Source organism: Acipenser ruthenus, chromosome 11 (assembly GCF_902713425.1).
Source record: "Acipenser ruthenus chromosome 11, fAciRut3.2 maternal haplotype, whole genome shotgun sequence".
NCBI classification, from domain to species: domain Eukaryota; kingdom Metazoa; phylum Chordata; class Actinopteri; order Acipenseriformes; family Acipenseridae; genus Acipenser; species Acipenser ruthenus.
The window spans coordinates 37,673,475-37,697,912 of NC_081199.1; the positions used below are offsets into that span (position 1 = coordinate 37,673,475).

Consider the following 24,438-nt stretch of genomic DNA (forward strand, 5'->3'; position numbering starts at 1 on the left):
TTAAGTTGTCAATATATTAAAACATTTTGAGAAACCAATGAAGGCATCTGTGCTATATAGTGTTGTTACTGATTAAAATGTTTACTTCACATATCTAGGATTCACGCCAGAAAAAACAATATTAACATGGTTACGTCTCACCCGAAAGACAGAGCACAAGGAGGTTAAGTGAGCTGCTCAGGGTCACACAATGAGTCAGTGACTAAGGTGGGATTTGAACCGGGGACCTTCTGGTTACCAGCCCTTTTCTTTAACCACTGGACCACACAGCCTCCTTCCTTAATAGGAAGCCTAGTATCTGCATGATAAGCTGTGTGCCAGCTTCAGTAAAAAATGCTATCACCCTGCTTGCCATAGACCTACGCTGCTCTTCAAACTGTATTCAAACTCTTCCAGAAAATATACACACTGGTCCTGTTCCAATGCAATGTCATCAATTGAGAAGGGTAAACGACATCAAAGAATCCAGTCCTTGATTACTGGTGTTACTGTCTCAAAACAAACAAGTTATCATGTAAATATTGACAATATGAGCAATTTAAAGTAAACAGAGAATGAGGAATGGAGGTGATTTTACTTCAGCTTTCATCATATTGAATAGACTTTCCTTCCCCAAACAACAAGCAAAAGCAAAGGAGGCTGTAAATATTGAGAACCTAAAAGTAAAAGAAGGTAGCAAAACAGCAACTGAAAGGGAATAAGTGAGCCAAAGCACTTCCTTTCTTTATGCTTCGTACTTCAGGTTTCTGCAGAAGAAGTTTCAGCTTTCCAGTGACGTTCCTTAGGGAGTTTGTTTTATTTAAATGGGTTAATGTCAAGAACATGTCACCCATTTACAGAGCTGTTTATTGCTGGTTTACGTTTACGTTCTGGAACACTGGTTCATTGAGGTACTGAAGAACATTTAACGTGGGCCTTTTAAAAGAATAAATTGGTTGGGGGGTTCAAAGGTGACCTTTGAGAACCAGGGCACAGATCACTTGGGATGGAATTGTATCTGAGACCAACACAAACTTCAATGATCATTTTGACATCTCATAGTATTTACAGGTATCTGTATGCAAAATGGTTATATAGGATAACAAAGGCAATTCAATCATTTAGTATATTTTCCGTTTGAAACCTTAAACATAGTGAACCTAAAAAAAAAGTCTTTACAATGCAAAAATGCTTGCGTTATTTTTTCTTCTCAATCATTCCGTCACGTCCGACTCTTCAAAGCTAGGTAAACTAAATCAACATTGGCTTTGGGCCCCTGGACCTGCTATATGAACCTTATAAACCCCTAAAATATAAAATGTATGAAATCTTGCTGTAGTGGCAGTTGTAAATGAGAAGGCTTTTATGGGATTTTGTGAGGATTTTACAAGTTCTACAAAATGTGTCTGCATTCAGAAACATGACCCTGGAGGTTGTAACAGCACAGGTCAAAGGGTTATTTTCATGGCTGTTTGTCAGTGCTTCAGTGAGTCCACTGATTGAATGAGTGCATGAAATTCAGTTGACTTTGTAGAAACTGTAACTGCATTCGGTTACAACAAATTCAAAGTAGATTAAAGATTTTAGATTTAAGAGATGAAATAATACATTGTTTCATTGGGGTTTAAAGCCGTGAAGGGATCTTATATTTAGAGGCCAAAATAATTTATGTCTTCTTTTTTCTTAAGATCTTTTAGCTGGTGTTAATAAGCCAAAGCTCAGTTAAAAAGACCTTCTGAAATGGATTAGATTTCATCAGCAACTGGGTGTTCATTTTTAAGATGACCTTTAGCTTTCTACAGTTTCTAACAGTTTTGCTTCATCGGTACTGAATTAGGTCCCACTGACAGCTAATTTCCTTTGAAGTACCTACCCCAGCTATCATCGCATTTGATTCAATTTGTAGGTCAGGCACGTTTTCCCAGCGTTATGGCCTTTTCTTCACTGGATGGCGTTTCATTAATGATTGCACAATCTGGATGCATGCACTGCCATAATCTGAATTAAACTAAATACATTTTTTGACCAGAGATTCAGAAAGTCCAAAAAAACAAGTGAGTTAACCATTATCTACATGAGTTCAAGGGTTGTGGTCAATTGATCTAAATACCGCCACTGAGATAATAACAATTATGTGTGCAAAAAAATCAAACATGTTCCAATTCATGTGAGTCTCTTTAATGCATTTCTGCCCCTAAAATGATGTTACAAACTTGATTTAGATCCACCACTCTCCAAGCATCCCCTAGTAGTAGTTACGGCTTAGCACCATATTGCAATAACAATAACAGGGAATACGTTAATTACAGGAAGTAATGAAACTGAATGGGAGCTAACACTGTTAAGCAATCCACAAGAGAATGCACAGGAAGGTTCTCTGTCAGCAGAAATGTTCTTTTCACAAATAAAAGGAACACACTGGCCATTCTCCAAGGTGAAGGGAGGTTGTGATAACCTTGGTGAGCTTTTGATACTTCCTACTGCTTAGATCAGAGTAAATCATCTCCATACAGCAGGTTCCTGTAATGAGCAGCAATTTCCTCAGATTCTGTTAGAGATTTCACAGTCTTCCAGCTTACAATGCACAGCCCTAAAATACAGTGATAACCAGTAGTTTCTGTCTGGCTGCTAATACGTTTTTAATGATTATGTGCAGTATGGGACCAGCTAAGTTGGGCTAGTTTCAAAAACTCAATTACACAACTTACAAATAACCAGTATTGTGGAAGTGTAATCCTGAATTTCCAATTCTAATTTTACTTGCTGCTTCATGCTCAGTACCCCCAGCAGGTAACTGGTATTGTCAGCTTTTGGTGACCAGTGTAGACATTCCAGCTAGCTGATGTATTTCCTCATTAGTAAGAGTAATATAATAATTTATATCCTATAGAATAGTGGTTGTCAAATATTTTATTTATGTCATGCTTATAAGTGACTGTGACATGATTTTAATAGTGGCTTCCAAGTCCACAATGAAAACGCAATAACACAATTATAAATATTAAAGCCATTATAGACCCCCACATATCCATCAATGAATGCTTGCTTTGCAATAAGAGTAATCTACCACAACCAGTGCCTGCCAATACCACCTGTGTAAGTGTGCTGCATAGCTGCCAACAAAAGGACACAGACACTTTTAAAGCAGTCAGTCTTCTGATAAATAACACAGCTTGGGAACTTTAAGTAATATCAGAGACTAGTCAACATCAATACAAAAAAGAGAAGGGAAATTAATTTTCATCCATTATTATTATTATTATTATTATTTGTTTATTTAGCAGACGCCTTTATCCAAGGCGACTTACAGAGACTAGGGTGTGTGAACTATGCATCAGCTGCAGAGTCACTTACAATTACGTCTCACCCGAAAGACGGAGCACAAGGAGGTTAAGTGACTTGCTCAGAGTCACACAAGGAGTCAGTGGCTGAGGTGGGATTTGAACTGGGGACCTCCTGGTTACAAGCCCTTTTCTTTAACCACTGGACCACACAGCCTCCCAGCCTCCATAGTCTATGGTAAGTTTTAAGTCTGACATTTTGAACTCCATGGTGAAACTGTTTTGAGTGACCCAACAAAAACAACCTTTTAATTATTAATACAATTCTGTTACTACAGTGTATACTGTAACTTAATGCTTCATTCAAACCCAATTACTGGCACCAGTATGTACTCAGTTTGCTATTGAACTAAAATTGCACCAGGTACTTAACAGTTAATACATTCATTTCTAACTTGGATTGTCTTTGGGTATCTGTAGAGAATGGATTCTTGCATAAGGTTAGGCACCTTGATGAATGCAATTTTTTCTATGGCTAGCTAAGAGGTAACTGATGAAAGCTGTTCCTAAGCACCTGCAGCTGCTATTAAAAGTTATTGTATTTCTTGCTCTTATTGTATTACTTGTATTGTAACACTTGAAATGTATTTGCTTACGATTGTAAGTCGCCCTGGATAAGGTCATCTGCTAAGAAATAAATAATAATAATAATAATAATAATATTTGTGCTTTTGCTTTTTTTTGTGCCAAGTATTTGTCATCAAAAAAATGTAAACCACAGCCTTTATGACCTCCTCAATGTTTGTTTTAGCTGTAATACATATATATATATATATATATATATATATATATATATATATATATATATATATATATATATGAATGAGAAAGTGGAATACATAGTGCTGTTAAAACTACTCTTTCTACACTGCTTGTTGCTATTGTTGAAGGGACTGATTACTGGTAAAGCAATTTATTTAAAGGTTTAATATAAAAACAATGCTACTACCGTTGATGCATTGTTAATGATACAAAAACAAAAAGGCTGTTTTACAAGGTGTTATGCTGCGTTAAGAGGATAATGCATATATGTAATCTACCATTTCCAGAAATAGTGGCTGGACTTTAGTTTCTTCTGCTGAAGATATATTTGTTTTAGGTGACTTGCAGGCAGACAACACAAAGACAGTACTGTATTTGTTATCCATGACATTTTTCCCATGATTGTGAACATGTGGAAATTCCACGCTTGTCTCTTCAATCGTGTTGCAAACATATCGCAAGCACATGTTCAGATGCTGGGGGAGCCCCCAAATTCCAAAATACATCAGATGGGTTTCAGCACTGGCAAGGTGGGCAAGAACTGCTACATACTTTTATATTAAATGTGTAACAAACACATTTACCAACCAGTAATTGTCATAGATATTAAAATGTATGCAGAAAAAAGTATTATACATATGAAACAAAAAATATTATTTGCTTACAGCTCTGTAGTAAGATTATTATGCTTTGCTTCACAAATGCCCAGTCAGTTGCTTAATTACATCAAATTCCTGAAGTCAAAAGCAAAACGGCTTATTTGATTATTGGGGATTTAATGAAACTATATTACACTCCATCAGAAATATAAGCAGGCGAGGTTACACAGGGTAAGTCTCTAACAGGTTTGCTGAATTCTCACACTTCATTCGCCACACACCAAAGTGTGTCACGGATTCCAGGACTAATTTGTTTCAACAACCTTGTGACTGCAATGTCTTTATTCCGCCAGGTTCACTAGAAATGTAGTAAAACTGTGAGAAAAATCTAAAGACCGCCTGGCTGGAGGTCTAGATCCTAGTGAGATTGTTAACTTGTTCCTCATAAAGAATCTGTTGTTTCATTCAGGCAAAAAACAAAAAACAAAAAGAGAGACATGAATAAGCACAGGGTGATCTATCCGTGTTTAAGTATGAAAGAAAATAAAGTCCCACATTTCACAAACTGCAATGCAAATGTATCCAATTGCTCCAAGCCAAATCCGTTTAGGGTTGAGTTTGAAGTGGTTTTGTAACTTATTTATTTTCATTTCTAAGTTGCAATGCCATTAGCTGACATAAGAAAAGTGTAACGTACAGAAGCTTGTAAAAAAAATGTGGAACAAACATTTTCAGATTTTGTACTTTTTTAAGTACTTAGTTTCTTCCCTTTCATTTGAATCACTGTTTCGCCACTTTTGACAGTTTGTTGAAACAGTACAATGCCATGTTCTTCTCTTGGTCATCATATTGAAGATTCCAGTCAGCACAGGTGTTCACAACAGCACAGGTAAAGAATCTGACTTTGTTTTCTCATTTCTCGAGTATTGAAAACCTGCACAATTAAAATTGTCACCCACCCCATTGTCTATCCTACACAGATATGGAGATGAATCCCCTTCTCAACAGAAATGCAATACCATTTTTGCATCATGCAGATGGATTGTGACGATCCCTGATTTTCTGTTCTGCAACATGTCAGAACGATGATGCACACTGCTTGTATTAACCATCCAAAAAGATCCAGGTACATGTGAATGCAAGGAAAGGAACTTTCATCGACAACCTGCTACGGGGTTCTTGTACGGTGTTGGGGGCATGGTGAAGTATGAAATTAAATCCTTCACCTTTTTTCTCAAAAAGGCGTTTACATCTTGTACCCAATGGATAAAGGGCTACATGGCAACCTACTGTATGAAACAGTAGCCTTTTAGAGGGACAGAAAGCTTGGGCTGGTGGTGTAGACAATTGGATTATAGTCTAATCTGAGGTTATAAAAAACACAAAATGGGACCCAGTCCAAAATACTGTAGACCTTATTGTTTTTTTTTTTTTTAATAGTTATTCATTCACCCTTTACATTCTGCATTGTCCAGTGACTCTGGTTCTGATTAATATAAATTATACCAATAGCCTGCAGCCCAGGAGGCAGGGGCAATAAAGGAGGCATTTTTAAAGCTCAGCTGGGCTAGACTAGTCCCTGGTCCTTTTGTTTATAAATGGACATGTCATGGGTAGTCCCCCTGTATTATTCAGAGACCTCACATACACTGCTTGTGCATTTCCTCCAAATCCGTGCCTACCACCTGACCCACATTAACATTTACTTGGTCCTGGCCTGCTTACACCATCTTCACTAGTGCACTCAAATTGTGTGACTGTGTTATAATAAGGCTGGTCTGTTAAAGGCAAAGTGCTAAAAGTTTAATGCATGATTAAGTTTTACCACTGTGTGTGCTTAGAATGTCGAGCAGTAACATGTAGACCCGTATACAGTACGGTAACTCAAGGGTCATATTAACAATAAAACCATTTAGGACAATGAAAAAGCCATTAGGTACAACACGTCTGCCTACAGTTTGATCTCAACTCCACATTCCTGCTTCAAACTTCCATAATCTTCCCCGGTAACTTATTCCACCCTTTGTTTAACTTTTAACTAATCATTTGTTTTTGTCAGTGCCTGGATCTAGTTAATCAATCCCCTTAGGTCATTTCAATGTCTTTTCCAATGAGGATCATCCAATCTGAAGGTTTTGGCAAAGGTATATAGCTCTTTGTTGTGCTTTTATCACAGTTGAAACTTGCATAGTTGTTTACTGTTTCAAGTTCATAAGGGTGTATTCTTCCATAATCTTGCTGTTGTGGATGTGGCTGTAGGAGTCTGTCAGGATATTGCTACTAGACTAATTGGAGTGACTGTGTTCCAAAAATAACAGTATCCAATTTGCAATCAATCAATAAATAAATAAATAACACCTTTGTTGACATTTGTCCATTTACTAAAAGAACAGAATAATAATATGATATGTTAACACTTACAGCTGCCAAATTCAACAAACTGTTAGTTTTGTTTAAAGCAATCACATGACAGAAATACTTTAACCAATGAGAGTGCTCTTTTCAATTGTTACATCATCCTCTGCTACATGGTCTCGGGCAAAGACACAGGTAACCAGAACATAAATAGTACAGTACACTGAAGACAGCAGCAGATGTTTTAGATCATAGCACACAATTCTGTGGGTTTAGTAGAGGTTCACAACACAAGATATTAAACTGATGGATAATTTTGAATGTGCCTAACTAACCTTGTATATCAATTCCTCATCATGGAATATATTGTTACTTATTACATGCAATACATGCTATACATTTATGGAAAATACAGTATTGACTGAAATGATTGTGTTGCCAAAATGAATCTGAGCCACGGCTGCTGTGGAGTTCTATTGGCATGTCATGTGGAACCATGCATTCAGCCTTCTAGTGATGGACCTGCCTTCCAGTAATTCTGATCTCCCTAAATAGCACAGTTTTCTATGGAATAATTGTTTAAGCTAAAATTTCTTAGGAATTAATGTATAAAAATAACCATTAAGGTAACCACACAAACCACCAAAGGGCCTGTTTTTCTATTGGGCCCTGCTTTAAGCACGCACCATGGGAAACACACATGTTCTGAGATTAATAAATCAGCTTTGTAAAATTGTTGTTTTGGGTAGTTTTCTTCTAGATTTATATCATTCTAATTGTGTTAATTTGTCTTTACTATTAAACCTTCTTGAAAATAGTGCCTAATATTTGTATACATATATCCTTTTTTTCTTAAATGTCTTTTTTAAAAAAAATATTACAGTATCAATGTGTTTCACATCATCCTGTATTGCTGACATCGATATAAAAAGGTTGCTTTAGAATGCTTTTAGAACAGCAGAAGAAAACAGAGAACAGCTTGATTTTGGTAACTTTTGTTGAGCAACAAAAGTTGGTCGTGTTTGTTAAACAAAACCTTAAGGGGAGTTTGCCTGCTCTGCATGTTAATGCTAACACCTGTGTTTTTCACTTTGAATCTGTGAAGAAAATAATCGAATCGTGTAGTTCTCATGAACAAAGATTGATAACAAAGGCAGAAAATCTGATTAGATAGGCTGGCTCTCCTAGTCTGAGAAGGGCTGTATCTGCAGAACACAGGCTTTGCTGTTCTTATCCTGTTGCCGTTGGCAAGAGTTACACACTTCTTTCCCCGCATTCAGTTCCTGCTTGTTTAATTTCAGTCTTAAATTTCTGTCCATCTAGATGGCTGATAATCGCAGACTACTTGCTCTGCAGTGGAGCTGAAAAGCCATCTGTTTTAAATATGTTTGGATTTGTAATCTCAGCTACTCACTGCAAACTGTTCTTTTTGAGAGTGTTGTCGCCTAACAGGATCATGGGGTCCAAAACATATTTATAATCTACTATCCCAGTAAAGAACCAAGACTGGATTCTGTTGTCTTTTTAAAAATAGTTTATAATGATCCAGCTTCATTGATTACGAAGTGAACCAAAACCAAAAAAAGGGATCCACCACATTTACTGTAAATACTGTGTTGTGCACAGTTTACCCAGTTGGTATTTATATCAAGCAACACTAGCAACACTAGATTCAGCAGTTGTAAATGTCACTGAAAGAAATTTCCAAGAGCTCAATGGTATCAAGTTGCAATGATCTGGCTTTTAGTCTGGTTTCACAGACCTTGATTAGCAATAATCCTGCACACGCTAATTTTAACCACTGTAATATCAGCTTTCTCAATGCCCAGAATCTTTGTTTTGTTCTCTTGAGCTAAATATACATCACATAAAATGTGTATATGTAATAAGCTTTACATAATACGCAAGTGGCTGTGGACTGGCTGCCAATTAAATCTGTTTACCTGAAGTGCCTGAGCTGGGCTGGCACAGGGCCTTGAGAAATTATTTGATAATGGTATAATAATCTGTAGACTGTCTTGTTTCTTACATTTTGTTAAGGCATTGCACAAATATTGCACAGAATTGCTGAGTTTCAAAACATTGGTGCGTGTGACAGGGCTTTATCAAAACTGGACTATGGACTGACTGGACAGGCCTTGAATTTGAAACCATGAAGCACCTAAACAGCACCTCCTGCTGGAGCACATTGGATCCCTGTGTAGCAGGGTTATAGTTTCACCAGCGTATCCATTGAAATATTACGTTAAATTGTGTATATTAGAGTGGCCTCATATGTTCAGCCTGTGGAATTACAAGCGCTGGTGGGTATATAGATGGACTGATCCATTATAGTAGTAGTAGAGGATCTTAAAGTAAAAAGAGAGACATCCAAAGACCTGAGTTTCTAAATTAAAAAAATACTGCGAGATTGAGAGTTAAAAGCCTCTATTTTATATATACTGTGGTCATCGGTACAATGAGGGCCACAGGGAACTGCTTCTAAATTAGAAACTTGGGTCAGTTCTTATGCACGAAAGCACCCTCAATGCAATCACCTTTAGTCCAGACTGTGATATGTGTGTTGGAGGGAGATTTGGTTATTTTTTTTCATGCCTTTTTTTATCTATGATACAGATGAAGACAATAAATGACTATTGGAAGTCAAGATTGGTCTAGGACTGATTCATTCTGAAGCAAAATTACACAACGCAAAAGAAGACCCGCTACACATGCATAGTGTATGCTGAGTATTGGAAACATTTGCTTATTATTTTGGACCTAATACATCATGATGATGGATTTAGTATTTGTAGAAAAGTGCAGTAAAGAACTGATATAAAGGTAACTAGAGACAGAATTTGAACCCTGCAAGCCAGGTTTAAGAAGTAAATACAGACTTTGCACAACAGTTTAGTCTCAGAACCTTTTTTTAAACCCACTTTCTTTTCAGCAACTTCAAACACGATTTTGCACTTGAGAGCCAGGTTGATATATATTATTATAGTACAGGATTTACAGTATGTCATGTGAATACTGGTGTAACTTCAAAATGTGCTTCCCTTGAAAATGTGTTAAGCAACTATTTATGGTGTCCGTAGAAAAAAACATGTTAAAATGTTGTTGTTTTTTTCCAAATGGTCACTTATCGTATGTTTTATTCAGCTCAAATATGGATAATTGTTGAGGATTCTTTTAACACCGGTACCTACAAAATGAAGGAAATCATACATCAATAACAACACTTTTTCTTTTAATATGCCTGATTTGTTACTTCATCTTAACTTTGTCTCATAGCTTTAAGGCAGAAGCAGTTAAAGTTATCAGTGTCAAATTCACACACGTTTTCAGCCTGAATTCTGCAGTGTCCTGGATAATGTGTTGTTAATAAGCTTAACAACACATTATCCAGGACTAAGCTAAGGTTAGTTGGACTATAATGGAATGTGTCATTCCAAGCCTCAAGAGGACCCAGTTTTGTAATATTCAGAGTCTGGGTTAAACCTATTGCCCTCTTTCAAAAGTAATTCCGATCAGCATTGAGCTGCTAATATTAGGATTAAGTATTATTAGTAACTGATAAGGGAGTCTGAAGTTTCAACAAATAAGAAATTAAACCTTCTTTGACCTTACACAGTTCACCTTTATTTTAATTCACTCAAAATCACCCCTCAGTCTCCTACCTTCAGCACCTGTCAGATGCTGAATAACTTAACTAGAGGTACATTGTATAGCTTAGATTTTCATACATTGCTTCATCCCTTTCTTTGCTTGATCTCTAACTCACTGCCTTTTAACCAGAGACAGGAATCTTGAGTTTGGAGCTCATGGAATTCTTGGCTTTCATTTTCTCATCAGGAGGCCACTCTACACTTGCTGAATTGTCTGCTATACCTGCATTATCAAATCTACACGAAGACCTTTTTGGAAACAATGGCACAAATAAAATGAGCCCTTCAGTCAACCGGGGGAAGTGCTAATACCAACCCCAAAAAGTATAAATAAAAGAAGCACATAAACTTTAGCCTAATTTCATTTCATAAAAGTTTCTTTCTAGTACTACTGACTATCCTATGATTGAGCATTTCAAGTTATGGACAAAAAATAGAAAACAACATTATTTTCTCTTACAGTGCTGTTTATCTGTGCTTATGAATAGTACACTTGCCAAAAGACTTTTCCAATTAACAGTGAATCCCCAACATTTATATTTATAAATAAAACACAGTTTCCTGAAAGGAACAGAGGTATGGGGATCTTCAACCCCCCTCTGGCAATCCCACTAATGTCTGGTCTAGCTTTCAGCTTCACTCTGTCAAGGTGGTGTGATCTTTGCCCTGTGGTGTGCTGTCTCCTTTATGTTGAGTATTTGGCAACACATATCCTACTTACCTCCATTCAGTCTTGAACATAACTATCAGGCATTTGTCATATCTAACCACATTTTTGTCATCTTCCTTCACCTGGCATGTCTCTCTGACATCTCATTCTTTGTACTGGGAACACAGTTTGCTGACTCGGAAACCGGAAAGCAATCAAGCATGCATTGTTCTGCAGAGCCCCATCATGGCGATATCCCCTATTGCTATTACTTATTGTCTGTTAGGTGTCCTCTTGGAAGAATTTTGTTTAAATGTCACCAAACAGTCAACTGAATGAACCCAAGCTGTTCTGTTCACAGCAAGACCCAAGTGCTTTCCATTTTGCAGACATGTAGGTGTGAGCTTCACTTCATGTGAATACTGGTGCTATTTAAGTGAATTATTGGCTTGAAAAAAATCAAGATAATATAAAAATGTATGTCATCATTATTTTTCTCTGTCGAGGACATGCTGGAGGTTAATACAGTATATTAACGTAGTTTTATTTTGTTGATGAGTAACACAAGATACAACAATATGAATATGTCAAAGATATATATGTTACTGGCAAAACTACTGAAAGGTAAACTGGTTTGAAAACCCCCATAAGGTCTGTCTGCAGGTCTGGGGTCATCTACCTGAAACTACAAGGTCTCCTTTTATTGCTATTTCTGTTGAAAGACACCTTAATTACCAGTGAAGGGTGGGCCTAAAATCAAGATGGCAGACATGAATGCCTCTAATCCTGGATCTTTACCATTAACCTTTATGTTATTTTAAAGGATGGTATGTGGATGAGGCACTTATTTTACTGCAGGAGTCACCGATATTATGTCTGGTAAGTTGTCTGTCTTTCTGCACTGGTGGAGCATATGATGGCCAAGGTTTGGTTTGTGTGATAGGTTTCATCAAAGGGGGATGGGTGTAAATCTGTTGCATGGCAACACTTTAAAAACAAAACAGCTACAAGAGACACCACTGAATCAATGACATTATTAACATTTATATACACATGCATGAATTTTCAAAGCAAGCTTACATGATGTAGCAGAGTGTATTAGCCCATTTGTGATGTGGTGGTTGGGGAGTTTTTTTTATTGTTTTATTGATAATGTATACACAGGACCTTCTGCTAAAATCACATGTTGATAAACATAAAGATATAGTTAATGACTTGTTTTGCTTCAAAATGGATAAACTCAAAGGTGCTATGAGAGAGCAGTGCATTTTAAGGCAGATTAAAGACAAGCAAGACTAGTTTGAAAGAGTTGATCATTTGAATGGGTCAATAGGTTGTGTGGTCTTTCATACTTATGATGGTACACATGAATAGATAGATAAGGCCATAATTGTATCAAGTTTCCAAATAAGCCCAAATGTTATTTCCCCAGTAGACCCTTGTTAGTCATGCTTTTGCTTCAATTATACTTCCATAATGATTCTTTGTTGGTAGTAGGCTGGCTTTACAGAGACAGCTGTGTTGGAAGTTGCCTGGGAAAGTTTTCCTTTATTGTTGATAAATAAAATCTAGATCTGAAGTTTTAAAAGTTGATTTGAAAAACACATTGAGTCAACAGTTAAAAATCAGATAATTTGTATCATATATTGTATAAATGACACAGTCAGTATTTCTATTTTTTATGAAATGGGTTAAGGGATTTTAACACTAATGTTAGCAAGCTATGAGAGTATTCTATACATTCTTCCTAGTTTTCTACAATTATCAATATTCTGGCTGACATATCTTGTAAACGGTGGATTAAAGGGTGACAACATAAATATAAGCCAGTGTTTCAGTGATTCGTTTTGAGTTAGGTTTAATGAAACTAATGAGAAGAGTTTCATTATGCACACTGTATTACTATATAAATAAACCGTAACAAACACCCCTTGAGCACAAAATTATTACGTGTGCCCTTAACTTTTTCAGATGTTTACAGCCATTCTGAGTGGTCTTCATTGTACAAGTTCATCAGTCTTTGGAAAATGCATGGTGGGTTGACAAGTCTAATGACTTTGACTGCCATCCCCCCTCACAGTAAGAAGTTTCTTAAAATACAGTGATTCAGGTATTGAGTGATCTTAAGCTGGGTCAACACCTAAGAGACTTTGCACAGCCATGTTGCTGTGAACCACATCGTCCACACATCACTCACTTTTTGCTTGTGGGAAATAACAAAAAACTTGTAAAACAGCCTCTCAGCAAAATGATTTTTAGAATGACACCGGTTTAATGAATTTCTAACCATTCATAGTGATTTGTGATTGTGTTGCTAACATTGCAGTTACAGTAGATGTAAGATTGGAATCTGCTGTCTTTATTTTATGGGTTCACATTTTGGACACTTTATTAGACACATTCATTAGATACTCATCACCTCCAGCTACCTTAACTGCAACTTGCTCAGTAGTAAGTAAATGCAGAGGAAGTTCGTTGACTTGAGGAAGTATTTACAATCGCAGCAAAGTTTCTTAGGGTTTTTTTTTTTTTTTTTTTATAACAATGAACTTGACCTTTATTCTTTCAAAAATAACTTTGGAGGAAATCTACAAAAGTAAGCTTTTCTTAGTTTATAGATTGAAAAACACATTGTTCAATTGTCAGGAATATTATTATGATTTCCTTCTTTAAATCATTTCAAACAGTACTGTACAGACAAAGAAGACAACCTATACACTTAAAAAAAAAAAAAATCCTAATAAAGTGGCCACATCATGTAGCACGAGATGAAAGGATTCCTTATTCTCCAATATGGAATCTCAAATCAAATAGATTTTTGGGAAAGCCTCCTGTCCCTCCTCCTCCACTCCTCTTATCTACTTTCCCTACACTGGAACCAGGTGATGCAGCACAGCACAATTAAAGATAAGCATTTCCATACAAAAGTAATGCAATTCAAAGTCTCGGGTTGTCTGATGCCCATGAGGATCTTGTAACAATCCTATTAAACTTGAATTACTCTGGGAGCCAAGGCTAAGCCTACCAAACTCATGTCATATCTGTGTGTATAAATATTCTTGATCTCTGGTTCACTGCACAGTCCTTTCATTCTCTAGAAATGTCCGGTACCGGAACAAAAAATTCAAAGTGTTAGCTCATGAAATAATCAAGGAACACAGGTATAAGAGATTTAAATCCATTTTTTAAGTTAGGAAGGCTTATTATAGCAGAATGATTACTTCAGCCCCAGGCCTTTGTAAGGTAATTAAAGATTGCCTGGGGTTACAAGCCCTCGATTCTCCCAGGCGGTCATTAATCCCAGGAAATGCCCTGGACCTTGTGACTGCTTAAGTAACACATGTGTAATAAGAATTTCCGTTTCTATAATGATGATTATAATAATGCAAATAATGATAATAATTGTAACAATAATAATGACATATTTCAGTCATTCATTCGGTTCTTGAGAGATATGAAAAAGACCAAGAGAAAAATGCAAAAGATACAAAAAAACCTGGCTTGCTTAAATCAATGCAGCTTTAAAAAATATATACATGTGTATTTCATTGTAACTATATGGAATTTAATCTCTCCTTGGGAACCACACATTAATCTTATTAATAAAACATAATAAAACACAAAAACAAAAATAAAACAGAGTAGACAGAGGAGTTTCAATGTGTATAATAATTTTCTGCATCAAAGACATAAAATACAGGTGAAGTGTGATATGTTATTCGTTGTTTTATGCATCTCTCAAAATCAAAGATGAAACATCGATGCTTTCAATAAAAGTAGTTAGTAAGAACATAAAAAGACCAAAACTCTTCTAAGAAAAAATGAAGCATAATATTTAATGCGATGCTGCCTGAGTTTCAATGTACAGCAAGATTCTTGACCCCCAGCAACCTGTATTTATTACAACAAATAATTAAACAGTCACAGAAGGCACAAAACATTTGCTGCTTATACAAGGTGTACTTACCTGAAAAAAACAAAATCCTGTCTGCGTTTACTGGCTGGTAGGAGAAGACGACAGCTTAGTTCAGTTGGGCTTGCATTAAAAAAAAAAGGAAAATTGTAAAGTGAATGTCTAGAATGATAGCCTTTAACAGCGCTTGAACCTAAATGATTAAGAAAAGCCAGCACAAAGAGGTATTTACTTAGTGGAAATGAAGTATCATTGGATCTCTAATCAAACCCTTTTCTGCCATGAAGATTGTGGTGGATTAAGGTTTGAATGAAAGGCAGATTTTTTGTCAAACTGTCTAAAGATGGAGTCCTGTGTCCACTGGTAGGTTTATTGGCACTAAAAGCTCCTCCTTTACATGTATCCGTTTACAAACAGCTGGGAATAATCCACCTGTCTGATCCCTCATGAACGAAGCCAAAAGACTTTCTGAAGGCCACGTCTTTGAACTTGTGATATATGTCAAACATGCAGTCTGTCAATTGGTAGATTTTTGTAACATTCACAGATGAGAAAAGACACCAAGATTTATGAAAAAAGAGATCCTGTATAAACCCTCCTTCAAACATTAGAAACAGAGAAGTAACCTAATCAGATATTTGCCAGTACATATTAAAACCATCATCGCAAGCCCAAGGCTTCTCTGGAGTAGAACTGGGGCACACAACACAAATTAACAGTTTATAGGTTCTGAAGAGTGCCAGCAACCCGATATTCTAGCTTGCTGAAGGTGTTCCATTTCATTTAAAAGTTAACCCACAAGGATAAACAGCCTCTTCCCACAACCTCAAATCTTAACCCACCAAAGTCTCAAGGCCAAAATTTCCTAAGGTTTTAAGGACAGGGTACTTTTCTGCTTCCCTATTCAACATATTTGGAAACAATACCTAGAATTTCCAAATCTTTAGAGCAGCCAGACAGCTTTTGCTAAAGGAGAAGCACATTCCGTTTTTTCTTTTGTTCAAATCTTATTAAATTAAAATGGATTCCTTTACCGCTGGGTACATCAAGGCGTGGTACTTTGCCAATGTTGAGTAAACAGTTGATGACGTTTGTCATACAAGACAAAGGCAATACATAATCACAAAGTGTACTGAGGTGCAAGTTCTCTGCCAGCCAAGTTAAATCCGAACTATTTTGCATAACTCAACAGCCATTAGCAGGGCACTGTATTAAAGGATAGAATGGGTGGAAATTTTCAAGCAGAATTCAAGATTCTATTTGCATTCTTTTAACAAAAACTGCACTTGCAGCGTTTTTTTTTTTAAATTGTTTAAAGAATATCATGTTTTATTATCAACACACTCAATTTTTCATCAGCGAATTTTTCAGCTGCAACAGCTAATGCTTGTCTATAATTAAAAAAAAAAAAACTCCTTCCCACCTGAATACCAGCTACACATTCTGAAACCACAATCCCTGGTGGCTTCTCTTTCAAAACTGGCAGAACAAAGTTTTGAGTGCGTCAAGCTACACTTTAGAGTGCCAGTTCATATTTAGTCAAAAAGAGACACATTGTTCATGGGCACAAGGAGAGCATATGCAGTCTCCAACTCTTGTGATACAGGCACTCCCACAAGCTGTGGCACACTCGCCACCTGGTCACGCAGCGAAGAAACAATTTAAAAGCAGTTGGATTAGTCAATATCATGGTGGACTGGGGTACACCCCGTCCCTGTGTTGATTGTATTATTTTGTATTATTATTATGTAAATATATTTTATTTGCACTGTTGTTTTAGGTTGGCAGGGAAGGGTTAATTGCCTCTCCTGCCAAATTAATTAACATGTGGTACTACTGTGAGTACTGAGGGAAAGAGAACCACCACCAGTGAAAGGACTGCCCAGAAGTCCAGGATTGGTGTTGGTTGTGTACACGGCACGGTCATATATGGCAGCAGTGCCCACAGCCTGATGGATTCTCCTGGGAGCTGATGGAGGAGGTCCCTGTTCCAGAGGAAGTGCTTCCATGGTGCCTCACCTGTGCCGAGCCTAGGCACTACACCATGTGCTGCCTTGTTCACGCCCCCCTTCAGTCACCTGCGCTAAGGAGGAAGAAGGGGAGGGGCGGCTGTCCTCAGGAGAAGCAAAAGCACCAGTGTGAACCCAAGCGTCCAGCGGCCAAAAGGGGGGAGCCCGAGCATCCAGTGCCCACGAGGGGGGAACCCGAGTGTCCCAGCGCTCATGAGGGAGGAGCCCTGCTGTCCCCAGTACCACCGTCGTCACCGCCAACTACATAGCAGGAAAGCCGCTGGGAACCCTACCTCTGCGTACTTGAAATCTCGAGTTGGTGCCCCGTCTGGGCACTGTGGGCACTTCCCGGCCAAATGCCCCCTGCAGGAAGAAGGGGAGAAAGAACAGCGGCCAGAGTGCCCCACACTGAGGTCAGTGTTGCTGTTGTCTCCAGCGCCACTGGGTGAAGCCCCACTGCCTCCACCACCAGAGGAAGAATACCCGCAGCTCCAGCATCCACCACCTCTCAAGGGTCAGCTCCTGCCGTCGCCTCCCGAGGGACTGCTAATGCCCTGTCCCACACCGCCTGGGAATGCCAAGCCCGCACTGCCTGGGAGTTGGTCAGTGCTGTGGCCGCTGCCATTGCTAGAGTGTCACATGCTGAGGGCAGCATTGCGCCTACCAGCGCCACCGTCACGTCCGGAGTGCCCAGCGCCTCTGGTATTGCCGGAGTGCCCTGCCCTTATGTCAACATTTCCGCTGCCAGCGCCATCACTGCCGGAGTACGTAGCGCCACTGCCACTGCCAGCGTTGCCAGGCCTGGAGAACGCTGCACCACTACACGTCCGGAGGAGCCAGTATTTCTGCTGTCAGCATTTCCACTGTCAGCGTTGCCATAGCTCTTAAACTTAATAACTGCACAGCATATTTGGGACAAGAGGTTTATTGTTTGTTGTTTGAAGATCTCCAGATAAAAAGCTGCCTTCAAAATTGCATTAAGGTACAGTTTCAAGTTAATCCATTCTCATTTAACCATATTGTATATTAATTTACTCACATTTACAAAACCCCCAGTGAAAGTGTTTTGTTTTTTATCATTGAAGATTTTAAGGTGACTCTCATATATCACATTTTTATTACAGAGACAATATGGTCTTACCCAGATTGTAAAACAAGGCCACACCGAATATTGGCTTTAGAAATTGTGACCCTATCTATGCACACTTCCTAATACAATTGAATCTACAGCAATTTCACAAAATTAATGAAATACAAAATAAACCAATATGCTAATTTCAGAAAAAAAAATCCCAAATTGTTCCCATTTTACTAAATTGAGAAATGTATTTTTGTCAGCCAGTTAGTGCTCTTTTTTTTTTTTATATATATATTGAAAGCAAGACTCCAGTCAGTTGCTCCTTTGTATCAATATGGTTGATTTGAAGTATTAAATCCTCCCCCGATTTGTAGTGCGTTTCTTTATGTACACATTACAAATGTTTAGACTATTTAAAACCTCAAACATATTTAAACTTGGCAAGAACAGTATGTGATCTGTGTGTATGAGGCTCTTGGAATACCTAAACTCTTTAATACAATAATGATTGTATTAATTTCAAACATACATATAATTACCTTTTGTCCATATTTCTGTAAGCTAAAATAAATATTACTTGAGGGTTTTTTGGAGTTTTTTAAAGCTCAAGACTTAAATCCTAAGTAAAGAAACATTCTCTTACATACATGTTTGAAAATCTAAAAAAGGAGGGGAGGAAAAGAAAGGGCTTATCGCTTGCTTGTCAGGAATATCAATTACTGAGGATGCACATAGTGATATACCCCGTATCCATCACAAAGCAGTTAGTTTCCTTGTAGTTTCTTCATGACAAGGCTATCTGTAGGTGCGTTTGTGAACAGACTCCCCACAAACACATGTGTTCCCCAAAGTGTGTGCTGAATGACTTTGCAACAGCCCAGGTCCTCAATGCGGAAGCCCAAATGACGGTAACGTTCATCTGTTTCAAAGAGTGTGTTGTTTGTGTATGATCCAAAGAACTGTAAAAGAAACAAGAAATTTTTTTTTTGGTCAATGATTGAACATACAGAGAACTGACTTTACTTAGCGGATATGTAAAAATGTAAATTCTTAACTGCTGGTACCATAAAAAAAGCAATTTAATTCTGCAGCCAGCTCAAATTTGAATAGGATTACTCAAACACATAAGCTGTTTTAAAATTTGAGCGGGATTCAGACTTTCATGCATGGGTAATTAGTTATGGTAAATGCCTACCGCTACGCCTGATGAAGGGTCTATGAAATCAGCCCAGTATCCCTCTGTCCGCAGGGCGTAACAAATCTCCTTGGCACCATTGATAAACTTAAAAAAAAAAAAAAAAAAAAAAAAAAAAAAAAAATCCTTTTCAGCAATGCAAATTACATAATTTCGTAAGGACACAAAGCACTGAATTTTCAAAGAATAATTGTCTGTACAAGTGCAATGCTTTAAAAATTAAGAACGGCTCAAAGACTTTTTAGTGTAGGGTTGTGGGTAGGCTGTCCTATGCTTTTAGGACACTGCTAATACCTTTCTGGACTTTCCAAGATTCTGCAGTCACTGCCCAATTTGTTTTTTTTTCTTAATTTTAACTTACAATATTTGTTATTATATGGAGAACCTGTATACACCTCTAACCCCGTTTGCGATACACCTCTAACCCCGTTTTTTTCGTAACAGCTTTTTAAAACATTTTCCTGCTGTAAGTCGTTCTTTTGAACCTTGACAAAGTACATCATAGTCTTGTTTCAGTCAGGCAAAATATGTTTGTTGGGCTTCACTAAGTAACTGCCTCAGCACTCGTCAGGAGAACTAATTTTATAGAATCCTTCTGCTGTTTCCAACACATGAATGAATCTTGCATCTGTAGCGCTGCCGTCATGGCGTAGACCACAGCGTTTAGACTGACTCATGCATCTTTATGCGCGTGTGTATATAATGTACAGTGTTTCAGAGATAAAACTCGTCATGGACCACTGATAATTGAAGTCACGAATGAACGTTTGATAATGTTGGACAGGGTCCGACAATGGACCGGATAGGAATAACTGCAATGTCAGACCAGGTCCGACAATGGACCGCAAAGGGTTAAAAGGAGGACTAGGAATACCGTATAACAGGTTAATTGTATTAGTCTTTTACTAACTAATCGTGCTAGATTAACCTTTAGAAAACCTTTTCAATTGGCATATCTTGCACTTTACAAACTCACCAACAAAGCATTGTGGCATGTGATCAACTCGTATTATAGGTGGGTAATGAGGGGCAGGAAAAAGTAAATTGGGAAGGTAGTGTAAATATACAATGAAACAGGGGAAGGCAGTTCATTTCAAGCACAAAAGAATAAGCGCTTACTTTTTCTAGTAGCTGTTCTCGCTCCTCATCCACTTCTTCACACCAGGAGGTCATGTCTGCTTTGGTTTTCTGACTTACTGTTACAACAGTCATACTGTTGGCAGGGGCCTCTGGAAACATTGATGCAAAGTCTAAATGACAAACCAAAAGGCAATGATAATTAAGTGACGAGACAAACACTGGACACAAGATAAGCTGAGGGAAGCTCAAGGAGGTTTATCATTTGTTACGGTATACCCTGCCCTCTAGTGGATTTCATGAAAATGTTTAACATCAATGAACACTGATTTTTTTATTTTTTTTTCAGCAATGTAGTTATATGCATATGGCCTTAAAATAAACATTTCCTTTTGTCAGTGATTTATACCATAGTATGAGTTGAACAGAGTGTCATTTACCTTTTTTTAGCAGCTCTGGGCAGGTTTGTATTGCGCATTCCACATGTGCATTTTCAAAATATTTTTCTGCCTTGTTGACCTGCTGGGGTCTGGGAGCAGCATCATTTTCCTGAGGAATGCAAGGTAAAATAAAATGACCTTCATCAGATCTAACAAACCTTTGTGGGTTTCCATTGTTCCATAACTGCATCAATCTACACATACTTAATACGAGTCTTTCCTTTTAGATTTAAAACCTGTACAATTTTGCCTATCAAAACTGTAGTGAATCATGCTCATGTGACCTAGAACAACATGGTTGACTTACTCAAAATAGGCGTTAACAGTCTGTAGCCTTTAGATAACATGTTCTTTACTGTAAAAACAAATGGGTAAAAATGTCCCAACACTTGTATTACTGTAACTAAAAGTGCTGAATATCTTTTATAGAAAGGTTCTGGATAAACAGAGGACAAGTTCAAAAACTGGGTTTGTTAGGCGCATCAGCTTGGCAGTGTCTCTTTGCGGACTATTCAATAAAGTACTATGGTTGTGAAGTGCGTTGGTGAACCGAGGGCCCCTGTGGAACTGTCAGTATGTGTCAAAAGATGCAATATTCTAGTGGTACAAGGGTTTCTGCTGATGTCACATTCAACAATCTGTGCTCAGAAACTAATTTAATCTTCATTTTACCTGAATCCCATTGACAAACTGTGCCAGTATAAACTCGTGTCTTTCGCTGTTTGAGGGCTCAGCTAGAACATCCGGTACAGTTCTGTGCACTCTTTTCTTCTGATCAGCAGTACCCTCCAGGTGACAGTCAAACCCTACGTTTCCAGGCAGCTGAAAACGCTGGTCCTGAGGTCCAAAAGGGCCCATTTTCTCATCAGGCCACACTGTTCTTTGACCTAGCACAAGGAAATAAATGTTTTAGTGCAGCCTCCCAGCATCATGTGAACTCCCATAGTCTGCAACATGTGTGTCTAAAGCAAGAACAGGAAAGAATTTCATACACCTACGCTTACTGTACTATTTGCCAATGAAGTGTAGAGATTAGTCAGAGGTTCTCAGTAGTAACTGTATTTATGGAAATACAGTGTTGGGTATTTTTCAGCATTAATCTGTTCTCTCTGACATACACAGGACACTTGAATAGATACCATACTAGTAAGTACATTAAACTGCTAGTTTGGCAATCCAGAAATACAGAATATCAGTAAGTGTCCCTCTTACCCATGTCAAATGGTGAAACAGCAATATAAGGTTCATCAGAACCAGAAGATCCTGCAGCAGAAAAGGTTCTGGTTCCTGCTAGCCTCCCGACCAGTACATGAAGCCCTGGAAGGTAGGTCACCAGCCTGGCTCTATTACAGAGCGCCTGAAATAAAAAAACATATGATTACCGATAGCAACAAACAAACACGGTAGAGTATAACACATCAATCGTTCCAAACATGCTTCTGTTATCAGAACAAAAAAGACACTATTTGCTGCCAGTAAAAAAAAACATGTTTTTGTTTTGTTTTTTGGAACAGTATCCTAAGTTATACTTACACTGGCCATCCTGAGGGGATTTTATTTTGTACTTCCACCTACAACAAGATCAAGAGAAAATACCTTTGATTATTTGAAGTAAGGCTGTTAAATGAATGTCATACTAACTGTACAATTGATGCTAGGCCACAGGACATATTCATAAGTCAGGCCAGCACCAAGCTTATCACAAACAGACAGCCCCTTGGCGAGCTACTTTTGTGAGGGTCCGTTACCTTTCTGTTAACATAAATTTATCAAAGAACACCAATTAACAACCTTCTGGGAACCAAACCAGGAATGTTTAAAATGGCCATAGCTGTAGCTGTCGGGTTATATCAACAGGACATAAAGGCTACAGTAAAAACAAAATGTGTTTCGTAATGCATGTTTGTGGCTAAAACCAGGATACAACTGGGGATCTGGCTCCCTCAAATGTAAAATAACACTACTGTGAAGTGTTAAGCTGTTTAAAAACAAAACTGTTTAGTGTTTATTTTTTTAAACAAAACATTATATATAGGCTTGTCGGACAAAAATAAAGCCTCGAGTCGTAGAATAAATTTCAGCTTACACCAAGTCGCTGCCTGCAATTACTCCGTCTTACAGAAACAGAAATTGAGAACAATAAACAGTTTGGAGTCGACAAAAAGCAAAGAGAAAATGGAGATATGAGAACAGAACACGGAAACATACTGTCGTTACTACTATCTAACAATAGTTATTCTTCTTACATACGCACTATATATCCACGCAACTGACATTCAGACTTCTGCGAATTGTATTTTGAAAATTAATCATTTGTATTAATAAAATACAACCTTGTTTGTAATCTGACTACTCCCCCAATGTTCTATCCATTGACGTAGATAATCTGGTGATGTAACTTTCTTTGTTCAAAATAATTTCTATACATATACAGCACTAATAACGACAACTACTAGTCAAAACACGTTTGTTCTAATTTAAATTATATTGCGTTCTTTTTTGTTTTATTCCTTACCTGTATTTGTTTTGACCTCACATTTATCATTACGTTCACCCTTCACCACGCTACGTGTACGTTACCAAACACGCCTCACCCACGTCTACGGAGTGCCAATAGGGTCACACAACGGAACCTCATTTATTTATTTATTTATTTATTTAAAGATATTTGATCTTTTGTGAGTGTTTTTACGTTAGCAAAATGGTATAAGTGGTCAGTTAAGTTAATACTCCATATTCCTGGACATACCAACTTAATATTATTATTATTTATACCATAATTCAAAACCCACATTCACATTCAAACCTAACTAAACGAGTCAAACTGAGAACATCAATATCGTTATTGTACCACTAGGGGGCACCAAAACGCCACAAGTGAAAATCACACCTTTTTTTTTTTTTTTTTTTTTTAAACAATAATTTAGAATGACACCTTAAATTACAAGCTCTGATTTCAAATCTGTTGTTTGTATATTATTACTAGCCACTTTAGTATTAGCCAAGTGACTGGCACATAGTGTTTTATTGGTTACAATTGTCAAGTTGCACTGTATACTGTATACCGGCCTTTCAAATCAAACCAAACTTTTGGAGCAAATGTGGTAGTCACTGTGGAAGGTGAGGTTGAACTGAAATATACCGGTACTGCTGTTTTCCAATTCTTGTCAGCAGGGGCGTTGGAAATAGGGGTGCGGCAGCAGCCCCTGGCTTTGCATGGCTTCCATCATATACAGGGGTTACAGTTTTATTCAATGGCTTTCAGCACCCCCACTTTAAAAATTGTTCCAGCGCCTTTGCATTGTCTTTTGGAGAGTCTTGCTTGCAGTTTATTAGTCATCAGCAAGCTAAAATAAAATGTTTTGGATCAATGACTGTAGTTCTCACTAAT

The 24,438-nt window shown here is 37.7% G+C and overlaps 1 protein-coding gene across 2 annotated transcripts; it reads right to left on the bottom strand.

The window, feature by feature from the left end:
- Positions 1 to 18,166: 18,166 nt before the first annotated feature.
- On the bottom strand, positions 18,167 to 23,667 carry mmadhcb (metabolism of cobalamin associated Db). Of its 2 annotated transcripts, none has more exons than XM_034043752.3 (8): positions 23,563 to 23,667; positions 22,581 to 22,618; positions 22,260 to 22,404; positions 21,720 to 21,934; positions 21,048 to 21,156; positions 20,650 to 20,780; positions 19,531 to 19,617; positions 18,167 to 19,294 (listed from the first exon to the last, which is right to left on the bottom strand). In XM_034043752.3, exons 2-8 carry the CDS (start codon positions 22,587 to 22,589, stop codon positions 19,100 to 19,102), a joined length of 891 nt encoding a protein of 296 aa, XP_033899643.3. In that variant the 5' UTR covers positions 22,590 to 22,618; positions 23,563 to 23,667; the 3' UTR covers positions 18,167 to 19,099. The 2 variants fall into 2 exon arrangements, with proteins under 2 accessions (XP_033899643.3, XP_033899644.3); XM_034043753.3 differs by lacking the exon at positions 23,563 to 23,667 and adding an exon at positions 23,381 to 23,505.
- Positions 23,668 to 24,438: the final 771 nt, after the last annotated feature.

Bases quoted from the DNA above. Each gene is read 5' to 3' on its own strand.
- mmadhcb (XM_034043752.3), bottom strand. The intron at 21,935-22,259 runs GTAAGAGGGACA...TCCTTGTGCTAG, and splicing joins TGTTTCACCATTTGACATGG to GTCAAAGAACAGTGTGGCCT. The intron at 21,157-21,719 runs GTAAAATGAAGA...TGCATTCCTCAG, and splicing joins AGTTTGTCAATGGGATTCAG to GAAAATGATGCTGCTCCCAG.